The sequence below is a fragment of the Aptenodytes patagonicus genome, chromosome 8, assembly GCF_965638725.1.
Source record: "Aptenodytes patagonicus chromosome 8, bAptPat1.pri.cur, whole genome shotgun sequence".
In the NCBI taxonomy this organism is placed as follows: Eukaryota; Metazoa; Chordata; class Aves; order Sphenisciformes; family Spheniscidae; genus Aptenodytes; species Aptenodytes patagonicus.
The window spans coordinates 25,700,024-25,722,794 of NC_134956.1; the positions used below are offsets into that span (position 1 = coordinate 25,700,024).

The 22,771-nt window shown below is 54.0% G+C and overlaps 1 protein-coding gene across 1 annotated transcript; it reads left to right on the plus strand.

Annotated features, from left to right (window-relative positions):
• Nucleotides 1–246: 246 nt before the first annotated feature.
• Nucleotides 247–8,371, plus strand: LOC143164337 (uncharacterized). The gene is made up of 7 exons (XM_076346801.1): nucleotides 247–554; nucleotides 843–992; nucleotides 1,078–1,227; nucleotides 1,329–1,394; nucleotides 1,487–1,596; nucleotides 5,502–5,611; nucleotides 8,158–8,371. The coding sequence occupies exons 1-7, from the start codon at nucleotides 247–249 to the stop codon at nucleotides 8,257–8,259; spliced, it is 996 nt and encodes a 331-aa protein (XP_076202916.1). The 3' UTR covers nucleotides 8,260–8,371.
• The last annotated feature ends 14,400 nt before the right edge of the window (nucleotides 8,372–22,771 follow it).

The window sequence follows — 22,771 nt, forward strand, 5'->3', positions numbered from 1 at the left end:
TGATAGATGGGGAGAGAGAGAGATGGTCAAGCTATTACTCTTTAACAGCCTTCAGACAGTGATCACAGGTAGAAAAATCCTGGCATTTCACAAACTGAACAAGCCTTTTTAGCTTCTTTCGCGTAGAACGACGATCAGAATGCGGTTCTGCTGCCGCCCGGCGAACAGACGTCGGTACTGCAGCTCAGGCGCCGCGCATGCGCGGTGACGCCCCTGTGCTCCGCGCTGCCGTCTGCGGGAACGGCGATGCGATGCTGCGGTGCCTCCGGGGCGGTGCCGCCGCGCTCGCTGCTGCCTCCCAGTAAGGGAACGCCGCTGCCGCCCTACGTCCGCGGTGTCGTCGGGCGCTCGGCAAAGCGCAGGACTGCGGCGCCCGTGCCGCCCCCGGCCACGCGCCGCCCGGCGGGTGCTCGCTGCTGCTGCCGCCTGGTGGCCGAAGCGCGGTACTGCAGCGCCGGCACCGCCCAGGTGCGCAGCCGCCGCCTTGGCTGGTGCCGCAGCATGGCGGCGTGCCGGGCGCGGTCTCCTGTGGTGCGTGAGGGCCGGGACCACCGGTGAGGCGAGGAAGCCCCTTCGGCGGGTGCGGGAGTATCTCCTGCCCGCTGGCCGCCCCGGGATGGCGGGACGGGAAGCTTCAAACCACCCGCTGTGACAGGCTTCCGGTCTGCTGGAGGCGAGCCGGGTCAGGGCAGCCCCAGGGACCCAAGAGCTGATAGAAGGGAAGAAGGTGGACACCCCCCCAGGCACAGACGCCGGGCACCTCCCCAACTTGCCAGAGCTCCCCCTGAGCCTTCCCTGGCCCCACTTGCCATTTGCAGCTGCCCCCAGCACCTCCCCTGAAGCCTGTCCCGTAGCCCCAGGCCGCCCCCAATCCCTGTCGTGAAGGTGGCAAGCTGGCCCTCGAATGTCCTTGATTCTCCCTTAACATGGTTGCTGTTAGCAGCAGTGCAGGGAAGGAGCGGCGTCTCCAGAAGCCGGGGGTCTGGCCAGAGGTGATTTACAGTAGTACCGGTCGCTGCTTCTTCTTTCCTTCTCCCAGAGGCCACACTGGAATGCGGTTGTCCGTTCCTCCCCCAGGGATGCCATTGACTGCACCCGCCTCAGGCTTGTGTGGTTTGTCTCTGCCCAGCCTCGCTCTCCTCGCAGCGTTGGGGCGAAGGACAGGTGGAGCACTTACCGGCTGTGGACAAGAGCTGCTGTGTCTGAAGCTGAAGAGGCCAGAGAAAGGTAAAGAAGAAGAAATGGAAGGCCATCCGGCCGGCAGCTGCCTCCTGCTGCAGGCAAGAGAGAGCTTGCCTCTCCAGGTGAAGAAGGATCCTTCTTTGTAGTCTGCAGCAGGTCAGGCTGCCAACGTGCACCGCAGGATCTGTATATGTCACCAGCAGCATACGTGGGTACGGCCACATAGTGCACGAGTGAGCGAGGCTATGTGTCTAGGAAGCTTGTCATTTTGTAAGAGCTGTAAGACACCCACGTGTTCTCTTAGGTGGAGGACAGCCAAGCGACCGGAGTTACAGAAGAGGAAGGGAGGAGAGAAGGAGAAAGAAATGTCTGAACTGGCAAATTCTCCCAGCAGCACCAAGAGCGAGAGCTGCGGTGAGTCCTGGGCCCTCCCTGTCCCCCCCCTGTCCCCCTGTCTTTCCCACACTGCTGTGATGTTTTTTTGCTTCCCTGTACCTCTTCTCCCTATTCTGTCCTGCTCCCTCTTCCCCTCTCCCTTTCTTTCTCCTGTTGTCCTGCTCCCTTTTTTTTTTCTCTCAGCGCTTTTCTCCGGCTCCCTCTCCCTCCTTTTTTTCCATCGTCTGTCTCTGTCCTGTAGCCCATCACTCTTTTTTCCTTTTCCATCTCTTTGTCTTGCTCCCTGTCCTTGTCTCTCCTTCCCTTTGTTCTGCCTCCTGTCCTTTTTTCCTTTCTTGCTCCATCTCTCTGTCCTGCTCCCTATCCCACCCCCACCTCTCTCTCTCTGTTTCTCTGTCCTTCTCCTTGCCTTCCTCCTTATTTCTGTCTTGTTCTCTCTTTGGTTTTTTGGTTCTCTGTCACTCTGTCCGCCTCCCTGTCACTGTTTTTTCCCCCTCAATCTCTGTCCTGCTCCCTGTCACTTATTTTTTGCCTGTCTTTCACTTTGTCTTGCCTCCCTGTCCCTTTTTTCTCTCTGTATCACCTTGTCTTGCTCCCTGTCCCTGTCTTTCTCTTACAATCTGTGTCCTGCTCCTTGTCCTTCTTTTCCCCCTATCATCCCTCATCCTTCTTCCTGCCTTTCTTTTTTCTCTTTCTATCCTTCTGCCCCAATGCTTCTTTCTCCACCTCTGTCCTGCTCCCTGCCCCTTGTTTCCTCACACCATCCCCTCCCTGCCCTTGTTTCCTCTCACTGTCCCTTTGTCCTGCTTCCTGTCTTTCTTTTTTCTGTCTTTACTTCTCTGTCCTGCTGCCTGTCCAGTCGTTTCTTGCTATACCTCCCTGTCCAGCTGGATCTCCCTTTTTTCCTCTCTCTCATCCTCTGCCCTGCTTCCTGGCCCTTTTTTCTCTTCCTCTGTCTCTGTCCTCTAGCCCATTGCTGGTTTTTTTTTTTCCTTTTCCTTCTTGGTTTCTTTGTACAGATCTGACCCTTTCTTTATTTCTCAATCCCTTTGTCCTGTTCCCTGTCCTTTTTCTCTCTCTGTCTGTGTCCTGTGCCCTGTCACTGTCTTTGATCCTTCTTTCTTCTTCCTCTCCTCCCCCCCAATCTGTCTATCCCTCTGTCCTGCTCACTGACCCTACATTTTCTTGCTCTATCTCTCTGCAGGGCTCCTCATCCCTATTTTTCTTGATTTCTCTCTCTCTCTGACCTTTTCTTTTGACCTTTCTTTCTCTCTCTGCTCCTCGGTCTTCTCCCTTGTCTTATTTTTCTCTTTCTAGTCCTCTGTCCTGCTCCCCAACACTGTATTTTTTCTTCATATCTCTGCCCCGCTCACCATCCCTCTTTCTTTCTCCGTACCTCTGTGCTGCTCCCCGTCCCTCCCTTCCTCTCTCCCTCCCTCACTCTGTCGTTATCCTTGCATCCCTCGTTGTCTCTCCATCCCTCTGTCCTGCTCCCCATCCCTAATTTTCCTTTTCCATTTCTCTGTCCTGCTTTTGGTCCCTGTTTTTCCTCTGGCTCCATCTCCCTGTCATTCTCCCTGTTGCTCTCGCTTGCTCTCTATCCCAGTGTCCTGCTCCCCATCCCTCTCTTTTTCTCTGTATCCCATTTTCTTGCTCCCTGTCCTCCACTTGTTTTCTGTATCCCTCTCTCCTTCCTCCTGTCCTTCCTTCCCCCTGCGCCCCTGCTCTGGGCTGCTGCTTGTCACTGTTTTTTCTTTCTCCTGCTCTCTGTCCAAGTTCTGTCACTCTCTTTCTCTCTCTGTCCCTCTGTCCTTCCTCCAACCTGTATTTCCCTCTCTCTATCCCTCTGCCCCTAATGCTTCTTCCTCCACTTCTCGGTCCTGCTCCCTGTCCCTTTTTTCCTCTCGCTGTCCATCTGTCCTCCTTCCTCTCCCTGATTATTCTGCCTTTATCCCCGTCCCACTGCCTGTCTCATTGTTTCTAGTTATATCCTCCTGTCCAGCCAGCTGTCCCTTTTTTCCTTTCTCTCTTCCCTACTCTGACCCTGCTTTTTCTTCCTCCGTCTCTGTCCAGCAGCCCATCATCGGGGGGTTTTTCCCATCTCTTTGTCTTAATCTGCATCTGTCCCTCCCTCCCTCCCCCTGATCCCCAGTCCCTCTGTCCTGTTCCTTGCCCTGCTTTTGGTCTCTTCGTGTCCTGCACTATATCCCCATCTTTCTCTCTGTCTCCCTCCTTACTTTTCCCTCCTCCTTTTCACCTGCATCCCTTTGTCCTGTTGCTCATCAGTATTTTTTCCTCGCATTCCTCTGTCCTGCTCCCTGTCCCTTACTCCTCTGTCAATCCCTCTGTCCTGTTGCGTATCGTTATTTTTGCTGTCTGCATCGTCTCTTTCGGCTCTGTCCTCCTGTCCTGCTCCCCAGCAGGACTTTTTCTTTCTCCAGCTCTCTGACCTGCTCCCCGCCCCTCTTTTTCCCTCTGTCATTCTTTCCACTTCCCTGTACCTCTCTCTCTGCAACCTTGTGTCCCGCGCTCCCTGTCCCTCCCTGTTTATATCCCACTGTCCTGGTCCCCATCCCTCTCTTTGCCTCTCTATCTCTCTGTCCCTGTCCCTGTTTTTTCTTTCTCCGTCTCTCTGTCCTGCTGCTCATTTCTGTCCAGTTCCCTTTCTGTTTTTTTTTCCTCTCTTGATTACTCTGCTTTTTGTCCTGTCCCTATTTTTTGTCTCTCTTCATCCCTCTGTCCTGCTCTGTGTTCCCTCCCTCTCACTCCCTGTGTGTGTCCTGCTGTGTGTTACCCATCCTTCTCCCTATTGATTTTTTCCTCTTGCTCTATTCCTCTGTCCTGCTCCCTAGAAGTATTTGTTGAATTCTCTGTATTACTGTTCTTCTGCCCATCGCGTTTTTCGTTCTCTGTCTCTCTCTCCTGCTCCCCATCCTCCCCTTTCTCTCTCTGTCATTCTTTCCTCTTCCCTGTACCTCTGTTTTTATGTATCCTTGCATCCCACTCCCTCCCTCCCTCTCTATCACACTGTCTTGCTCCCCATCCCTCTCTTTTTCTTTCTACTCTTCTGATGTGTCGTGTCCCCCCCCCTGCCTTTTACGTGTCCTGGTCTTTCTCTCTACATCCTTCTGTCATTCTCCTTCTCTTGCTCTTCTTGCTCTTCTTCTTGCTCTTCCTCCGTCCTATGCACTGCCCGTCACTATTTTTTCCTCCTCCATCCCTTTGTCCCGCTCCCTGTCCTTGTCAGTCTTTCCCTTTGCTCTGCCTCCAGTCTTTCTTTGTTTTCTCCATCCCTGTCCTTTTCCCTGTAACTTTTTCTCTCTGCTCCTCAGTCCTTCTCCCTTGTCTTCTTTTTCTCTTTCTGCCATCCCTCTCTTTTTCTCTGTGACCCTCTGTGCTGTTCCCTTTCCTTTCTTTCTCCAATTATCTGTTGTCTTACCTGTCCCTCTTTCTCTGTCTCAAACATTTCTTCTCCATCTCTGCCCTGCTCCCTATCCCTTTTCTCTTATTTTCTCTGTCTTCCATCCTCCCCCTAACTTTTTGTCTGTATATCTCCATACCACTGCCTGTCTCGCTGTATCACTCTGTCCAACTCGCTGCCCTGTTATTCCCCTCTGTCCTGCTCCCTGGCCCTTTTTCTCATCCTGCAGTCCGTCACTGTTTTTTCTTTCTCCATCTCTTTATCCTGATCTGTCTCCCTCTTCTTTTCCCTCAATTCCTCTGGCTTGTTCCCTATCTTTTTCTCTCCCTCCCTCCTTCCTTATTCCTCTCATTCAATTTCTCTCCCTATCCATCTGTTCTGCTCCCTGCCCATCATTTTCTCTCTCTTTCCCTCTGTCCTACTCCTGCGTGTAGTGCACAAGGCTACGTGTCTAGGAAGCTTCGTCTCATAAGAGCTGTAAGACACCCATGTAGTCTCTTAGGTGGAGGACAGCCAAGCGACCGTAGTTACAGAAGAGGAAGGGAGCAGAGCAGGAGAAAGAAGCGTCCAAACTGGCAAATTCTCCCAGCCGTGCTGAAAGTGAGAGCTGCGGTGAGTCCCGGGCCCTCAGGGCCCTGTTGCCCCTCTTCTACGTCCCGGTCCCTCCCTGCCCCTCCCCTGGCCTCCTCTCTTTCCCACGCTGCTGTTATTTTTTTTTTTTTTTTGCTCCTCTGTACCTCTTTTCTCCGTCCTGCTCTGAGCGGCTCCCTGTCCCCATCTTTTAGGTTCTCCCTCTCTCTGCCCTGTAGCCCATAGCTATTTTTTCCTTCTCCATCTCTCTCTGTCCAGCTCCCAGCCACTATTTTTGCATTCCTCCCTCTCTGTCCTGTAGCCCGTTGGTATTTTTGCTGTCTTTGGCTCTCTGTGTCCAGCTCCTTGTCCCTGTTGTTCAAGGTCTTCCTTCTCGGCCCTGTAGGATGTTGCGAGTCTATTTCTTTCTCCATCTCTCTTTTATCCTGCTCCCTGCCCCTCATTTTGAATTCCTCCCTCTGTCCTGTTGCCCATCGCTATTTTGTCCTTTCTCCATCTCACTCTCTTCTTGTTCCCTGTCCCTGTTTTCCTAAGTCTTCCCTCTTTGCCCCCTAGCCTGTTGCTATAGTCTTCTTTCCCTGTCTCGGTTCGTCTGGTTTCCTGTCCCACTTCCTTCATCCCTCCCTCTCTGCCACGTCGCCCATAGCATCTTTCCTTTCTCCCTTCCTCTCTTGTCTGTCTCGCTGTCCCCATTTTTGAAACTTTCCTTTGCCTGGTAGCCGTCCACAGTTTTTTCTTTCTCCGTCTCTCTGTCCAACTCCCTGTCTCTAATTTTTAATTCCTCCCTCTCTCAAAGCCTGTCGGGACTTTTCCCCTTCTCAGTCTCTCTGTCCAGCTCCCTGTCCTTGTTTTTTAATTCCTCCCTCTCTGTCCTGTACATGTCACTCGTGAAATTTTTCTTCCCTGACATCTCTCTCTAGATTGCTCTCAGTCCCGGTTTTCTAATTCCTCCCTCTCTGTCCTGTGGCCTATCGCGATTTGTTCTGTCTGTCTCTTTTTCTGGCTCTTGGTCCCTATTTTTCAGTTTTTCCCCCTCAGCACTGTAGCCCAGTGCTATTATTTGTCTGTTTTCATCTCTGTTTGTCCAGCTCCCTGTCCCTGTTGCTCACTTTCTTCCTTCTCGGCCCCGTAGCACATTGCGATTCTGTTTCTTTCTCTGCTTCTCCTTTCCCAGCTCCCCATCCCCCACTTTTAATTCCTCCCTCTCTGTCCTAGTGTCCCTTGGGTTCCCCCCTGCCTTTCTCCATCTCACTGTTTCTTGCTTCCTGTCCCTGTTTTTTAATTCCTCCCTGTCTGCTGCGTCGCTTTTTCTTTTCTCCATCCCTCTAGGTCCATCTCACTGCCCCCATTTTTTGTCTTCCTCTGTGCCCTGTACGCTGCTGCTGTTTTTGCATTTCTCCGTCCCTCTCTGTCCAGCTCCCTGTCCCTATTTATTAATTCCTCCCTCTTCTTCCTGCCCCCGCTGCTATTCCCTGCAATCTCCATCTCTCTCTGTCCACCTCCCTGTCCCCAGTTTTTCATTCCTCCCTCTGCCCCCTGTAGCCTGTCTGGACTTTTCCCTCGGTCTCTCTGTCCGGCTCCCCCTCTCTGTGTTTTAATTCCATGTTCTCTGTCCCATAGCCCCATGCTATTTGTTTGTATTTCTCCATCTCTCTCTGTCTGGCTCCCTGCCACTAGTTTTTATTTCGTCCCTATCTACCTTGTAGCCCATTGCTGTGGTTTTTTTTTTTTTCCTTCTCCATGTCTCCCTGTCCAGCTCCCAGTCCCTGTTCTTTAATTCCTCCCTCTTCCCTGTAGCCCACCACTATTTTTTCCTGTTCTCCATCGTGCTCTGTCTGGTCCCCTATCCCTATTTATCAATTCCTCCCTCTCTGCCTTGTGGCCCATCTCTTTCCCCCATTTTATTTCTGTCTCTCTCTCTGTCCGGCTCCCTGTCCCTGGTTTTTTAATTCCTTCCTCTCTGCCCTGTCGCCCGTGCGATCTTTTGCCTTTCCCCGTCTCTCTCTGGCCAGCTCTCTGTCCCTATTCATCAATTCCTCCCTTTCCGCGCTGTAGCCTGTCGCTTTTGTCCTTTCTCCATCTCACTGTCTCTGGCTCTGGCCCTATTTTAGAATTTCCCCCCTCTTCTTTCTGTACACATTGCTCTTCCTTTTGCTCTCCAGCTCTCTTTTTTTTTCCGGCTCCCTGTCCCTGTTTCTTAATTCTTCCCTCTCTGCCTTGTAGCGTGTAGCTATGTGGTTTGTTTTGTGTTGTTCCCCTTGCCCCACCCCTTCCCTCCATCATTCGCTGTCCTGGCTCCCTGCCCCTATGCTTGTTTCCTCCCTCTCTGTCATGCTGCCCTTCCCTGTTTTTTTCTGCATCTCCATCCTGCTCCCCACCCTTCTTTATCGGTCTGTGTCCTGCTCCTTCTCCCTCTTTCTGCTGACTCCCTTCCTCTCTCCCTGTTGCTTCTTTCTCCATCTCTGTCAGGCTCCTTGTCCCTATCTTTCTTTGGCTGTCCTGTTCCCTGCCTCATGCTTTCTCACTACACCCCCGCTGTCCAACAGGCTGCCACTTTTCTTTTCTAGTGGCCTCCGCCTCTGCCCAGCGTTCCATCGCTCCAGGAGCTGACCGACCAACTGTCTGTCCCCCGCCGGACCGACGAGCACGGCTCCAGGAATGACTGCTGAGGTGTCCCAGGGGCAGGGGGAGCATTGGAGGCTCCAAGCCCCAGAGCAGACTTGCTCCCAGGACTTGTTACGTGCATGACTGAATAAACACTCGCCGCCTCCTTTGCCCTCACGGCTGCGTTTGCGCTTCCTTTGCACCAGGCGAGCGGCTGTGATGGAGCCCAGGGGAGGGGGTGACGCGCGGTGGGGGCTGGGTGATGGCTCCCTGTTCCTGCCGGGCTCCAGCTCTGGGCTTGGGCCAGAGGAGCCCCAGGTGCGGGCAGTGAGGCTGATGGCGACGGCCCCTCCCTGTAAAAGGGCTGTGTTGCCAGAGTAGCTGCAGGCTGTGGGGCTGGTGGTGGGGCTGCTGCGCCCGGGGTGGCCGTGGAGGGGCCGGTGTGAGCCAAGGGAGGAGCGGAGCGGTCGCTGAGCGAGGGGGGCGGCGAGGCCGGCAGGAGGGTCGCGCCGCCTCGGAGCCGGGCGGCAGTGGCCGTCCGGAGCCACGCTGGGGAACGCGGGGCTGCGCTGGGGGCTGGGCGGGGCTTCCGGGTGCGTCGTCGGGGGGAGAACGGTGTCCCCGCAGGGTCAGAGAGCGGGGACGGCTGCCTCCCGCGGCATGCCGGGAGCTGTAGTCCTGGGGCACGGACTTCCGGTCGGCCATGTTTGTTCCCCGGAGCATGCCGGGAGGTGTAGTCTTCCGTCACTCGGGGACCGGGCGGCCGTGCTGTGTCTGCCGGTGCTTGCCGGGAGGTGTAGTTTTCGCGGACGCGGCTGCCGGGCAGTCGCATGGCTCTCGGGCGCGTGCGGCGCGGCGTAGCCCTTGCTACCGCCGCGGCTCCCGCGGTGGGGCACGAGGTGTAGTTTTGTTGCTGGTTTCGTGTGGTTTTCTGCGGCCTTCCCGCTGCGCCCGGTCCCCGACAAGCCGTGCGGCCGCGCCTCGCGAGCGCATGCCCCTGCCCTTGCTGCTGCCGCCCAGCGACCAAAATGTGGTACTTCAGCTCCAGCGCTGCGAATGCGCTGTCGCGAGGCCGCCCCGCTCGCAATGCCGCCGGGCGACCGAAACGCAGCACTGCAGCAGGGGCGCCGCTCACGCGGAGTTGAGTGCTACACCGCGTTCGCTCCTGCTGCCCGGCGATCAAAAGCCGGTACTGCAGAACGAGCGCCGCGACGCCCGGCTCGCTGCTGCCGCCGGGCGACAATAATGCGGTACTGCAGGTGGGGAACCGTGCATGCCCGATGGCGCGCGACCCCCGTGCTCGCTGCTGCCCCCTGATGAGCAACTTGCGGCACTGCAGGTGCGGCGCTGCATATGCGGGGTGGCGCATGCCCTCGTGCTCGCTGCTGCCGCCGGGCGGCCAAAATGCGGTACTGCAGGTGGAACGGCGCGCATGCGCAGTGGGCGTGTCACGCCGCGCTCGCTACTGCCTCCCAGCGACCAAGGATCGGTACTGCAGCACAGGTGCCGCGCATGCGCGGTGGCACATTCCCCGTGCTCGCTGCTGCCTCCCGGTGACAGGAACGTGGTACTGCAGGTGGAACGGCGCGCATGCGCGGTGGGGGTGTCACGCCGCGCTCGCTACTGCCTCCCAGCGACCAAGAATCGGTACTGCAGCTCGGGTGCCGTGCATGCGCGGTGGCTCGTTCCCGTGCTCGCTGCTGCCTCCCGGTGACAGGAACGTGGTACTGCAGGTGGAACGGCGCGCATGCGCGGTGGGGGTGTCACGCCGCGCTCGCTACTGCCTCCTAGCGACCAAGGATCGGTACTGCAGCTCGGGTGCCGTGCATGCGCGGTGGCTCGTTCCCGTGCTCGCTGCTGCCTCCCGGTGACAGGAACGTGGTACTGCAGGTGGAACGGCGCGCATGCGCGGTGGGGGTGTCACGCCGCGCTCGCTACTGCCTCCGAGCGACCAAAGGTCGGTACTGCAGCACGGGTGCCGCGCATGCGCAGTGGCACGTTCCCGTGCTCGCTGCTGCCTTCCGGTGACAGGAACGTGGTACTGCAGGTGGAACGGCGCGCATGCGCAGTGGGGGTGTCACGCCGCGCTCGCTACTGCCTCCCAGCGACCAAGGATCGGTACTGCAGCACAGGTGCCGCGCATGCGCGGTGGCACGTTCCCCGTGCTCGCTGCTGCCTCCTGGTGACAGGAACGTGGTACTGCAGATGGAACGGCGCGCATGCGCGGTGGGGGTGTCACGCCGCGCTCGCTACTGCCCCGCAGCGACCAAAGGTCGGTACTGCAGCTCAGGTGCCGCGCATGCGCAGTGGCACGTTCCCGTGCTCGCTGCTGCCTCCCGGTGACAGGAACGTGGTACTGCAGGTGGAACGGCGCGCATGCGCGGTGGGGGTGTCACGCCGCGCTCGCTACTGCCTCCCAGCGACCAAGGATCGGTACTGCAGCTCGGGTGCCGTGCATGCGCGGTGGCTCGTTCACGTGCTCGCTGCTGCCTCCCGGTGACAGGAACGTGGTACTGCAGGTAGAGCGCCGCGCATGCTGCCGCCACCTGGTGACCAAAAGTCGGTCCTGCAGAACGGGCGCCGCGCATGTGCGCTTGAGCACGCTGCCGCGCTGGCTGCTGCCGCCGGGCAACCGAAGCGCGGTAGTGCAGCCCGGGTGCTACGCATGCGCAGTGGCGCGCGGTGGGTGGGTCGCTAAACTGCGCTCTCGCTGCTGCCGCCCAGAGACCAAGATGCGGTACTGCAGCACGGGTGCCGCACATGGGCGGTGGTGCGCGCCCCCGCTGCGTTCGCTGTTGCCGCCCGACAACCAAGGAGCGGTACTGCGGGTAGGCGCTGCGCATGGGCAGAGGCGCCACCGCGCTCCACGTTGCCGTCCGCCGGTAACGGCGATGCGACGCTGCGGTGCTCGCGAGGCGATGCCGCCGCGCTCGTTGCTGCCTCCCGGTAAGGAAACGCCGCTGCCGCCCCACGTGCGCAGCGTCGGCGGCCGCTCGGCGCGCAAAGCGCGGGACTGCGGCGCCGGTGCTGGCCCCGGGCACGCGCCGCCCGGCGGGTTCTCCCTGCTGCTGCCGCCTGGTGGCCGCAGCCCGGTACTGCAGCGCCGCCACTGCCCAGGTACGCAGCAGCGCCGCCGCCGCCTTCCCTGCTGCCCCTGGTGGCCGAAATGCGGTACTGCAGCCCGGCGATCGCACGCCGGCTCTGATCCCTCCGACGCGCCGTCGGCGTCCTGCGCATGCGCACTGCCCGGCAGCAGCATGGCGGCGCGCTGGCAACGGGTGAGGTGAGTGAGCCCCTTCGGCGCGTGTCTCTTGCCCGATGGCTGCCCGAGGGTGGCGGGACGGGAAGCTTCAAACCGCCTGCTGCGGCAGGCTCCCGATCCACTGCAGGCGAGCCGGGTCAGGTCAGCCCCAGGGACTTACCCGAGAGCTGACAGAAGGGAAGAGGGGAAGGAGGTGGACACCCTCCCAGGCGCAGGGCACCTGCCCAACTCACCAGAGCTCCCTCTGAGCCTCCCCCGGCCCCGCTCGCTCTGTGTAGCTGCCCCCAGCTCCAGCACTTCCCCTGAAGCCTGTCCCATAGCCCCAGGCCGCCCCCAAGCCCTGTAGTGAAGGCCGCAAGCTGGCCCTCGAATGTGCGTGATTCTCCCTTAACGCGGGTGCCGTTACCAGCGCGAGGAAAGAGCAGCATCTCCAGAAGCCCCTGCGGAAGCAGGGGGTCTGGCCAGGGGCCATCTACGGTAATAATGGGTGCTGCTTCTTCTTTCCTTCTCCCAGAGGCCGTGCTGAGGACGCAGTTTTCCATTCCTCCCTTGGGGATGCCGTTGACTGCACCTGCCTCAGGCTTGCGTGGGTTGTCTGCCCGGCCTCGCTTTCCTCGCGGCGTGGGGGCGAAAAGGGACAGGCGGAGCGCTTACTGGCTGTGGACAGGAGCTGCCGCAGCTGAAGCTGGAGAGGCCAGAGAAAGGTTAAGAAGAAGAAACTGAAGGCCATCCAGGTGGCAGCTGCCTCCCGCTGCAGGCAAGAGACAGCCTGCCTCTCCGGGTGAGGAAGGATCCTTCTTTGTAGTCTGCAGCAGGTCAGGCTGCCCACATGCACCGCAGGGTCTGTATGCGTCACCAGCAGCATGGTACGGCCACGTAGTGCGTGAGTGAGCGAGGCTACATGTCTAGGAAGCCTCATCTTGTGAGAGCTGTAAGACACCCATGTATTCTCTTAGGTGGAGGACAGCCAAGCGACCAGAGTTACGGAAGAGGAAGGGAGGAGGGAAGGAGAAAGAAGCATCTGAACTGGCAAATTCTCCTGGCAGCGCCGAGAGCGAGCGCTGCGGTGAGTCCTGGGCCCTCCCTGCCCCTCCCCTGGCCCCCCCTCTTTCCCACGCTGCTGTGATTTTTATTTCTTTATTTCTTTGTTTCTTTGTTTATTTCTCTTTCTCTCTCTCTTCCTCTGTCCTATTCGCTGTCCATCACTATTTTTTTTCCTCCTCCATCCCTTTGTCCTGCTCCCTGTCCTTGTCAATCTTTCTCTTTGTTCTGCCTCTAGCCTGTCTTTGTTTTCTCCACCTCTGTCCTTTTCCCCGTACCTTTTTCTCTCTGCTCCTCAGTCCTTTTCCCTTGTCTTCTTTTTCTCTTTCTGCCATCCCTCTCTTTTTGTCTGTGACCTTCTGTGCTGTTCCCTCCTCTCTCTTCCTCTCTCTTCCTCTCTCTTCCTCTCTCTTCCTCTCTCTTCCTCTCTCTTCCTCTCTCTTCCTCTCTCTTCCTCTCTCTTCCTCTCTCTTCCTCTCTCTTCCTCTCTCTTCCTCTCTCTTCCTCTCTCTTCCTCTCTCTTCCTCCAGTTATCTGTTGTCTTACCTGTCCCTCTTTCTCTGCCTCGACTGTTTCTTTCTCCATCTCTGCCCCGCTCCCTGTCCCTTTTCTTTTATTCTGTCCTCCATTCTCCCCCTAACATTTTTGTCTGTATATCTCCGTACCACTGCCTGTCTCGCTATATCCCCCTGCCCAGCTCACTGCCCCGTTATTCCCCTCTGTCCTGCTCCCTGGCCCTTTTTCTCATCCTGCAGTCCGTCACTGTTTTTTCTTTCTCCGTCTCTTTATCCTGATCTGTCTCCCTCTTCTTTTCCCTCAGTTCCTCTGGCTTGTTCCCTATCTTTTTCTCTCCCTCCCTCCTTCCTTATTCCTCTCATTCAATTTCTCTCCCAATCCATCTGTTCTGCTCCCTGCCCATCATTTTCTCTTTCTAGTCTTCTGTCCTGTTCCTCATCACTGTATTTTCTTTCTTCATTTCTCTGCCCTGCTCCCCATTCTTCTCTTTCTTTCTCCATACACCTTTATGCAGATCCCCATCCCTCCCTCCCTCCCTCTCTGTTGTTATCCTTGCGTCCCTCGTTGTCTCTCCATTCCTCTGTCCTGCTCCCCATCCCTAATTTTCCTTTTCCATTTCTCTGTCCTGCTTTTGGTCCCTGTTTTTCCTCTGGCTCCATCTCCCTGTCATTCTCCCTGTTGCTCTCGCTTGCTCTCTATCCCGATGTCCTGCTCCCCATCCCTGTTTTTCTCTGTATCCCATTTTCTTGCTCCCTGTCCCTCACTTGTTTTCTGTATCCCTCTCTCCTTCCTCCTGTCCTTCCTTCCCCCTGCCCCCCTGCCTCTGGCCTGCTTCTTGTCACTGTTTTTTCTTGCTCCTCCTCTCTGTCCAAGTTCTGTCACTCTCTTTCTCTCTCTGTCCTTCCTCCAACCTGTATTTCCCTCTCTCTATCCCTCTGCCCCTAATGCTTCTTCCTCCACCTCTCGGTCCCGTTCCCTGCCCCTTTTTTCCTCTCGCTGTCCATCTGTCCTCCTTCCTCTCCCTGGTTATTCTGCCTTTATCGCTCTGTCCCACTGCCTGTCTCATTGTTTCTAGTTATATCCCCCTGTCCAGCCAGCTGTCCCTTTTTTCCTTTCTCTCTTCCCTACTCTGGCCCTGCTTTTTCTTCCTTCGTCTCTGTCCAGCAGCCCCTCAGCGGTTTCTTTTTTCCCCCTTCTCCATCTCTTTGTCTTAATCTGCATCTGTCCCTGCCCCCGATCCCCAGTCCCTCTGTCCTGTTCCTTGCCCTGCTTTTGGTCTCTTCGTGTCCCGCGCTCTATCCCCATCTTTCCCTCTGTCTCCCTCCTTCCTTTTCCCTCCTTCTTTTTCTTTGCATCCCTTTGTCTTCCTGTTCATCAGTATTTTTTCCTCCCATTCCTCTGTCCTGCTCCCTGTCCCTTACTTCTCTGTCAGTCCCTCTGTCCTGTTGCCTGTCGTTGTTTTTGCTGTCTGCATCGTCTCTTTCGGCTCTGTCCTCCTGTCCTGCTCCCCAGCAGTATTTTTCTTTCTCCAGCTCTCTCACCTGCTCCCCACCCCTCTCTTGTTCCCTCTGGCATTCTTTCCACTTCCCTGTACCTTTCTCTCTGCAATCCTGTGTCCCGCGCTCCCTGTCCCTCCCTGTTTATATCCCACTGTCCTGGTCCCCATCCCTCTCTTTGCCTCTCTCTCTCTCTCTCTTCCTGACCTTGTTGCTGTTTTTTCTTTCTCCATCTCTCTGTCCTGCTGCTCATCTCTCTCCAGTTCCCTTTCTGGTTTTTTTCCCCTCTCTTGATTACTCTGCTTTTCTACCTGTCCCTTTTTTTGGTCTCTCTTCATCCCTCTGTCCTGCTCTGTGTCCCCTCCCTCTCGCTCCCTGTGTGTGTCCTTCTGTGTGTTACCCGTCCTTCTCCCTGTTGATTTTTTCCTCTTGCTGTATCCCTCTGTCCTGCTCCCTAGAAGTATTTTTTGAATTCTCTGTATTTCTGTTCTTCCGCCCATCGCATTTTTTGTTCTCTGTCTCTCTCTCCTGCTCCCCATCCTCCCCTTTCTCGCTCTGTCGTTCTTTCCTCTTCCTTGTAGGTCTGTTTTTCTCTATCCTTGCGTGTCCCCGTCCCCCCCCCCGCCCCTCCCTCCGTCTCTCCCTATCACACTGTCTTGCTCTCCACCCCTCTCCTTTTTTTCTTTCTACCCTTCTGATGTGTGTCCCCCCCCAGCCCCCCCTTTTCCGTGTCCTGGTCTTTCTCTACATCCTTCTGTCATTCTCCGTCTCTTGCTCTTCTTGCTCTTTCTCTCTCTCTTCCTGTGTCCTATTCGCTGCCCGTCACTATTTTTTCCCTCCTCCGTCCCTTTGTCCTGCTCCCTGTCCTTGTCAGTCTTTCTCTTTGTTCTGCCTCTAGCCTGTCTTTGTTTTCTCCACCTCTGTCCTTTTCCCCGTACCTTTTTCTCTCTGCTCCTCAGTCCTTTTCCCTTGTCTTCTTTTTCTCTTTCTGCCATCCCTCTCTTTTTGTCTGTGACCTTCTGTGCTGTTCCCTTTCCTTTCTTTCTCCAATTATCTGTTGTCTTACCTGTCCCTCTTTCTCTGCCTCGAATGTTTCTTTCTCCATCTCTGCCCCACTCCCTGTCCCTTTTCTTTTATTCTGTCCTCCATTCTCCCCCTAACATTTTTGTCTGTATATCTCCATACCACTGCCTGTCTCGCTATATCCCCCTGCCCAGCTCGCTGCCCCGTTATTCCCCTCTGTCCTGCTCCCTGGCCCTTTTTCTCATCCTGCAGTCCGTCACTGTTTTTTCTTTCTCCGTCTCTTTATCCTGATCTGTCTCCCTCTTCTTTTCCCTCAGTTCCTCTGGCTTGTTCCCTATCTTTTTCTCTCCCTCCCTCCTTCCTTATTCCTCTCATTCAATTTCTCTCCCAATCCATCTGTTCTGCTCCCTGCTCATTATTTTCTCTCTCTTTCCCTCTGTCCTGCTCCCTGATCCTGTTTTTCTTCCGCCATGTCACTGCAGGGCTCCTCATCTCTTTTTTTATTGATTTCTCCATCTCACTGTCCTTTTCCCTGTACCTTTCTTTCTCTGCTCCTCAGTCCTTCTCCCTCATTTTATTTTTCTCTTTCTGTTCCTCTGTCCTGCTCCCCTTTGCTGTATTTTTGTTCTCTGTATTTGCTGCTCCAGTAACGACAGCCGAGTTGTCCCAGGGCAAGGGTGAGTGTACAGGCACTGAGCTCTGGAGCAGACTCACTCCTAGGAATTATACACATTAATGAATAAAACACTTGCTGTCTCCTTTGCACTCATGGCTGCGTTTGTAGTCCTTTGTACTTGGTGAGGGGCTGTCAGAGAGTCCAGTGGAGCAGGTTACATATTGGGTGTAAGGGGCCATGGCTGCAGCTGGAGGAGCCCCAGGTGGGGCCAGTGAGGCTGATGGTGATGGCCCCTCTGTGTAAAAGGGCTGCAGCCCCAGGAGGTGGTCCTGCTGGGCCATGCCTGTCTGAGAATGCTGACGAGCTGCAAGGATGTTTCCAGCTGAGAGGTTCATGGTCAGTTGGAGTCAGGCCCCATCAGGGCAGCTCCCAGGAATTTTCTGAGAGCTGGTGGAGAGGAAGGAGGAAGAGGGGCAGGAGATGGCTGCCCACCCCAACCCCGGGTACCTGGAGGCCTTCCCACCCCCTGGAAAGGCGCTGGGTGCCTCCCCAACTCAACAAAGCTCCTCCAGCCCTACTCACCCCGTGCAGCTGCCCCCAGCTCCAGCACCTCCCCGGAAGCCTGTCCTATAGCCACAGACTGCCCCCAAACCCTGTCCTCACAGCAGCACGCTGGTTCTTGAATATGCTTTATTCTCCATAAATGCAGGTGCCATTAGCATCAGTTTGGGGAAAGAGCGGCGTCTCCAGCAGCTCCTGCAGAAGGAGGGGTTCCTACAGTCATCCCTCTGCTAACAGTTGCTTGTTTTTTTTCCTTTCCCAGAGGTAGTACTGAGGACTCAGTTGTCAGTTCCTTTCTGGGGATGCTGTTGACTGCAGCCGGCTCAGGTTTGTGTGTGTTGCTTTTGGCCTCATTCTCCTAGTGGCATGGGCGAAAAGGGACAGGCGGAGCACTTACTGGCTGTGGACAGGAACTGCTGTGGCTGAAGCTGGAGAGGCCAGAAAAAGGTAAAGCATAAAATAAAAAGGATCCAGCTGGCAGCTGCCTCCTCCTGCAGATAGGAGACAGCCTGCCTCTCTCCAGGTGAGGAAGGATCCCTTTTAGCGTAGTCCTCAGCAGATCCGATCACCAATGTGCACAGCAGGGTCTGTATGCGTAACCAAAAGCACAGTACGGCCATGTAGTGTGTGCACATGTGAGGCTGCATATCTGGGAAGCCTCATATTGTAAGACAGCAATCTATTCTCTTAGGTGGATGACAGTCAAGTGACTGGAGCTACAGAGGAGGAAGAGAGGGGGAGGGAGAGGAAGACATGACCAAACTGTCAAATTCTCCCTGCAGCTCCAAGAGTAGGAGCTGTGGAGAATCCTGGACCCTTGGAGCCGTGTCGTCCCCCTTCTGCATCCCGGTGACTCTCTGCCCCCTCTTCTTTTTCACTGCTGTAATTTTTTTGTTTCCCTGCACCTCTCCCTCTCTCATTCTGCAAGTCCCCCTCTTTCTCTGTTGTTCTACCTCTGTTTCCTTTTTCTCTCTGCACTTCTGTCCTGTTCCCTGTCCCTCTTTTTTTTTTGTCATTCTCTGTCCTGCAGCCCATCACTATTTTTGTCTTTCTCCATCTATCTGTCTGTCTTCCTATCCCAATTTTTTTTAATTCCTCCCTGCCTGCCCTTTAGCCCTTCACAATTCCCCCCCCCAGCCTCTGGCTCCATGTCCCTATTTTTAAATCCCTCTTTCTCTGCCCTGTATTCTAGATATATGTTGTCTTTCTTAGATTCTCCATTCCAGGTCCCGGTCCCTATGTTTTAATTTCTTCCCTCTCTGTCCCATAGCCCATTTTTGTCTTTATTGTTCTCTCCCTGTCCCTATTCTTTAATTCCTCTGTCTCTCCCCTTCAGCTCATGGAGGTTTTTTGGTATTTCTCAGTTTATCTCTGTCCACCTCACTGTTCCCTTCTTTAATTCCTCCCTCTCTGCCTTGTGGCCTATCACTATTCTTTGTTTTTCTCCATCTCTCTGTCTGGTTCCCTGTCCCTTCCTCCTCTCTGGCCTATAGCTCGTTGCTATTTTTTTCCCCTCTTCCTGTCTCCCCGTGGCTCCCTTTCCCTATTTTTCAATCCCCCCTCTCTGCCCTGTAGCCGGTCGCTGTTGTATTGGGTTTACGTGGCAAGGTTTTGTTAGCTGGGGTGGGGGGGCAGGGGCTGCAGGGGTGGGTTCTGTGAGAAGACACCAGGAGTTACCCCCATGTCAGGCACAGCTGGTTCCAGCTCCAAGATGGATCTGCTGCTGGTCAAAGCTGAGCCCATCAGTAACGCTGGTAGTGCATCTGTGATGGGACATTTAAGAAAGGCTAGTAAGTGCTGTGCAGAAGCTGTGATAGAGAAAATGTGAGTATGAAACAGCCCTGTAGACACCAAGGTCAGTGAAGAAGGAGGGCGAGGAGGTGCTCCAGGCACCAGAGCAGAGATTCCCCTGCAGCCCGTGGTGAAGACCATGGTGACGCAGGTTGTCCTCCTGCAGCCCATGGAGGTCCACGGTGGAGCAGACATGGACCTGCAGCCTGTGGAGGACCCCACGGCAGAGCAGGTGGATGCGCCTGAAGGAAGCTGTGACCCCCGTGGAGAGCCTGCACTGGAGCAGGCTCCTGTCAGCAGCTGTGGTCCCATGGAGAGGAGCCCACTCTGGAGCAGGCTCCTATCAGCACCTGTGGCCCCATGGGGGGGTCCCCACACTGGAGCAGAAAAAGAGCTTGAGGAGGAAGGAGTGGCAGAGACTATGTGTGACTGCAACCCCTGCTCCCTGTCCCCATGCGCTGCTTGGGGGTAGGATGTAGAGAAGTCAGGAGTGAAGATGAGCCCAGGATAAAAGAGTGGGGAGGGGGGAAGGTGTGTTTTAGATTTGTTGTTATTTCTCATTATCCTACTTTGATTTTTGAATGACAATAAATTAAATTAATTTCCCCAAGTCGAGTCTGTTTTGCCTGTGACAGGAATTGGTGAGTGATCTCTTTGTCCTTATCTCGACCCACAAGCTTTTTTGTTGTATTTTCTCCCCCTGTCTTGTTGAGGAGGGGCAGTGACAGAGTGGCTCGGTGAGCACCTGGCAGCCAGCCAAGGTCAACCCACCACAGTTTCCTTCCATCAGGCTCCCTGTCTCTATTTTTTAATTCTTGCCTATATTTCTTGTACCCTGTTTCTTTTGAAACTTCCTTTCTACCACTCCATCCCTATCTTTTTAATTCTCACATATGTTTCTTGGACCCAGTCACTTGTTAAATTTTCTTGCTACCTTTCCCTCTCTCTGTCTCCCTGACCTAATTTTAATTTCTTGCCGGTGTTTCTTGTACCCCGTCACTTTTCAAATTTTCTTCTTACGCTTCCCTCTATGCAGCTCCATGTACCTATCTTTTAATTCTTGTGGAAGATACTTGTATCCTGTCGCTTGCAAAATTTTCTGTCTCCCTCTATCCATCTCCCTGTCTGTAATTAATTCTTCCCTCTCTGTTCTGTACCCTGTCACTTTTTAGACTTACTTTCTACATCTCCCTCTTTCTATCTCCCTGTCCCTATTTGCTAGTTCTTGCCTACGTTTCTTGTACCCTGTTGCTTTTTGAAATTTTCTTTCTACGTCTACCTCTATCTGGCTCCCTGTTTCTATTTTTTATTTCTTGCCTATGTTTCTTTTCCCCTACCACTTTAGAATTTTTCCCCATCCCTTGTCTTGTCTCTATCTTGTTGTCTTGCTGGTCCCTTCCGCCTCTTTCTCCTGCTCCCTGTCTCTCTTATTTATTCCTCCCTCTCTTTCTCCCTGTGTTTTTCCCGCAATCTCTCTGCTCTCCCCTCTCTACACCGTTGTCCTGCTCCCTGTCCCTTTCTTGTTCACACAGTCCTGCTTTCTGGCTCCCTGTCCCACACCTCTTATCTATGTCGCTCTGTCCTTCCTCCTGTTTTTCTCTTCCCTTGTCTCCCTCTGTCCTGCTGCATTTGGGCACTGAGCCTTGTAGCCAACTTACTGCCAGGATTTATTATGCACATTAATGAATAAACTTTTCCTGCTTCCCCTGTGCCCCTGGATGTGTTTGCAGCCCCTGGGTGCAGAGCTTGTGCCTGTGGACTGGTACAGGGGAGGGGGTGATGGCCCCCTGTTCCCAATGGGCTCTAGCTGTGGGCTGGGGCAGCCCAGGTGAGACCCATGAGGTGAGGATGGGGCTGGGCCAAGGGTTTAAAAAGGCTGCAGGTGGGGATGGGCCAGGGCAGCCCCAGGTGCAGCCCATGAGGCTGAGGATGGGGCTGGCCCAAGGGGCTTTCTGCTGAGGGGGCTGCCTGGGCATGCCTGCTTGCAGGAGTTGGTTGAGGAGTGAAACCAAGGGGCTTCCACAGGCAGCTGCCTCCAGCAGGGAACGGTTGGTCCCCACAGCGAGGAAGGATCCCTCCCAGCCGTTCCCGACAGAGCACACTTCCGGGACATGGCGCTGGGAGCTCAGTGCCTCTGTTGGCTGCAAGTGTAAGCCACCTTGCATCCGGAAAGCCTCGTGGGAGAGGAGCGTCGAGGCACCCGCCTCCTCCTCCTGGGTGGGTGAGGGTCGGGCAGCCGGCACTGCAGAGGAGGCAGAGGCAGAGAGAGAAGCCTCAGGGTGGTATTGGTCTCCTGCTGGTGCCAGGAACTGTGGTGAGTCGTGAGTCCCCTCGCGCGTGTCCCGGCCCGTCTCTGCCACGCTTCTCCAGACTTCTGCCTGCCTCCTTGCCTGTCCCTGCCTCCGTCTCCCTTTCGGGCTGTCCGGTTCCCCAAAGCTTTTTGCTCTTCTGCTAGCACTGCCCTGTACACCGTTACCTTCCTCATTTCCTTCCTCTGCCTCTCTGATTCACGAATTTGTCCAAGTAGTATATTCTTTATTTGCAGCGCGCTGGATGCACGGGGGATCTCTCCACCTATCATGCATGCCCACAACAAAAGTTACATCTCATTTATACAATTGAGTAATGAATATTCTAATAACGCCTATACATATTCATTATCTAACCATGCCTATCCTCGCTCCTCATGCTAATTAGTTGCTAATTAGTTGCGTCTGCGCAGATCTTCCAAATAATTCTGGGCCGGGGTCGTTGCGGTGAAGGCTGATAGTCTTCCTCGTCCCCTTTCACCTAGTTGGCACCAGGTTTCGCTGATCTTTGAATATATTGCTGACAGCTTGAAGGTCCTTTACGCTTATCAGACCGTCTCATTATCCACCTTACAACAAACTGTTTTTATAGTTCCTGTGTCTTCTATCTTCAGAAGGTCAGGGTTCTTTATCTTTAGAGGGTCAGGACTAATTGGTATGCACAAACATCTGCTCTTTATCAAACACATGACAGAATATAAATGTAACACAAATTATCTACATATACATGACAGAGTAATGATTTACGTAAACACCTGGTTCACAATAATTGTCTAATTATTTGTCTAAATATATTTCTCTTGTCCTCCATCATCTCCCTTTCTGGCTCCCCACCCGCTATCGTTTCATTCTTCCCATGCTGCCTTCTTCCCCATTGCTTGTGAAGATTGCATTTCCAGGTCTCCCTCTACCCACCCGCCTGTCTCTGCTGTCAGTGTCTTCTTCTGCTCTGCACCCTGTCACTCTTCCCATGTCCTTTCCCTGTGGCTGTCTATCCGGCTCCCTTTACCAATATTTCACTTCTTAGCCCTGTGGCCATTACCCCGTCGCTTTCTAAATTTTCTCCCTCTGTCTCCATTTCTCCAGTTCCTTGTCTGTGTTTTTTATTTTTTCCTGCCTGTCCTCTACTTCATCACTTCTTAAATTTTGTTTTCATGTCTTCATTTATTTAGTTTGCTGACCCTATATTTTATGTTATTTCTCTCTGTTCTTAATCCCTTCGCTTTTTAAATTTTCTTTCTACGTCTCTGTTTTAGTTTGCTGTCGCTACATTTTAGGGTTTTTTAATTTCCTTAATCTCCATCACCTTTAAAATTTTCTGTCTGCTTTCATTCCATTCACTGTCTTTATTTTTTAGTTATTTCTTGTCTTTCCTTAGTGCAGCCCTTTTAAAATTTTCTTTCTATGTCTCTGTTCTAGTTTGCTGTCCCTATTTCATATTTTTTCCTTTATCTCCCTAATGCCTATTGCCTTTTAAATGTTCGTTCTGTGCCTACTTTTATTCCATTTGCTGTTTTCTTAAAATTATTTCTTGTCTTTCCTCAGTGCTGTCGCTTTTTAAGGTTTTTTTCTATGACTCTGTTTTAGTTTGCCATCGCTACTTTTTAACTTTTTCCTATTTCCTTAATCCTATTTGCTTCTAAAATTTTCTGTCTGCTTTTATTCCATTCACTGTCTTTATTTTTTAATTACTTCTTGTCTTTCCTTAGTGCCCTCGCTTTTTGAATTTTATTTCTACATCTGTGTTTTAGTTCGCTGTCCCTATTTTCAATGTTTTCAATTATTTCCCTAATCCCTGTTGCTTTTTCATATTTTCTACCTTTATGCCGTTGGCTTTATTTAGTTCTCTCTCTTTTCTTTTAATTTTTTCTCTTCTTTCCTTAGTGCTGTCGCTTTTTAGATTTTCTTTCTACATCTCTGTTGTAGTTCGCTGTTGCTATCTTTAAATTTTTTCCTTATTTC

What these genes read in the sequence shown, in the direction of transcription:
- LOC143164337 (XM_076346801.1), top strand. Translation starts at nt 247, where the DNA reads ATGCGATGCTGCGGTGCCTCCGGGGCGGTGCCGCCGCGCTCGCTGCTG. An exon ending in CACCAAGAGCGAGAGCTGCG is followed by an intron (nt 1,597 to 5,501) that starts GTGAGTCCTGGG and finishes GTAGTCTCTTAG; the next exon opens with GTGGAGGACAGCCAAGCGAC. An exon ending in TGCTGAAAGTGAGAGCTGCG is followed by an intron (nt 5,612 to 8,157) that starts GTGAGTCCCGGG and finishes TTTCTTTTCTAG; the next exon opens with TGGCCTCCGCCTCTGCCCAG.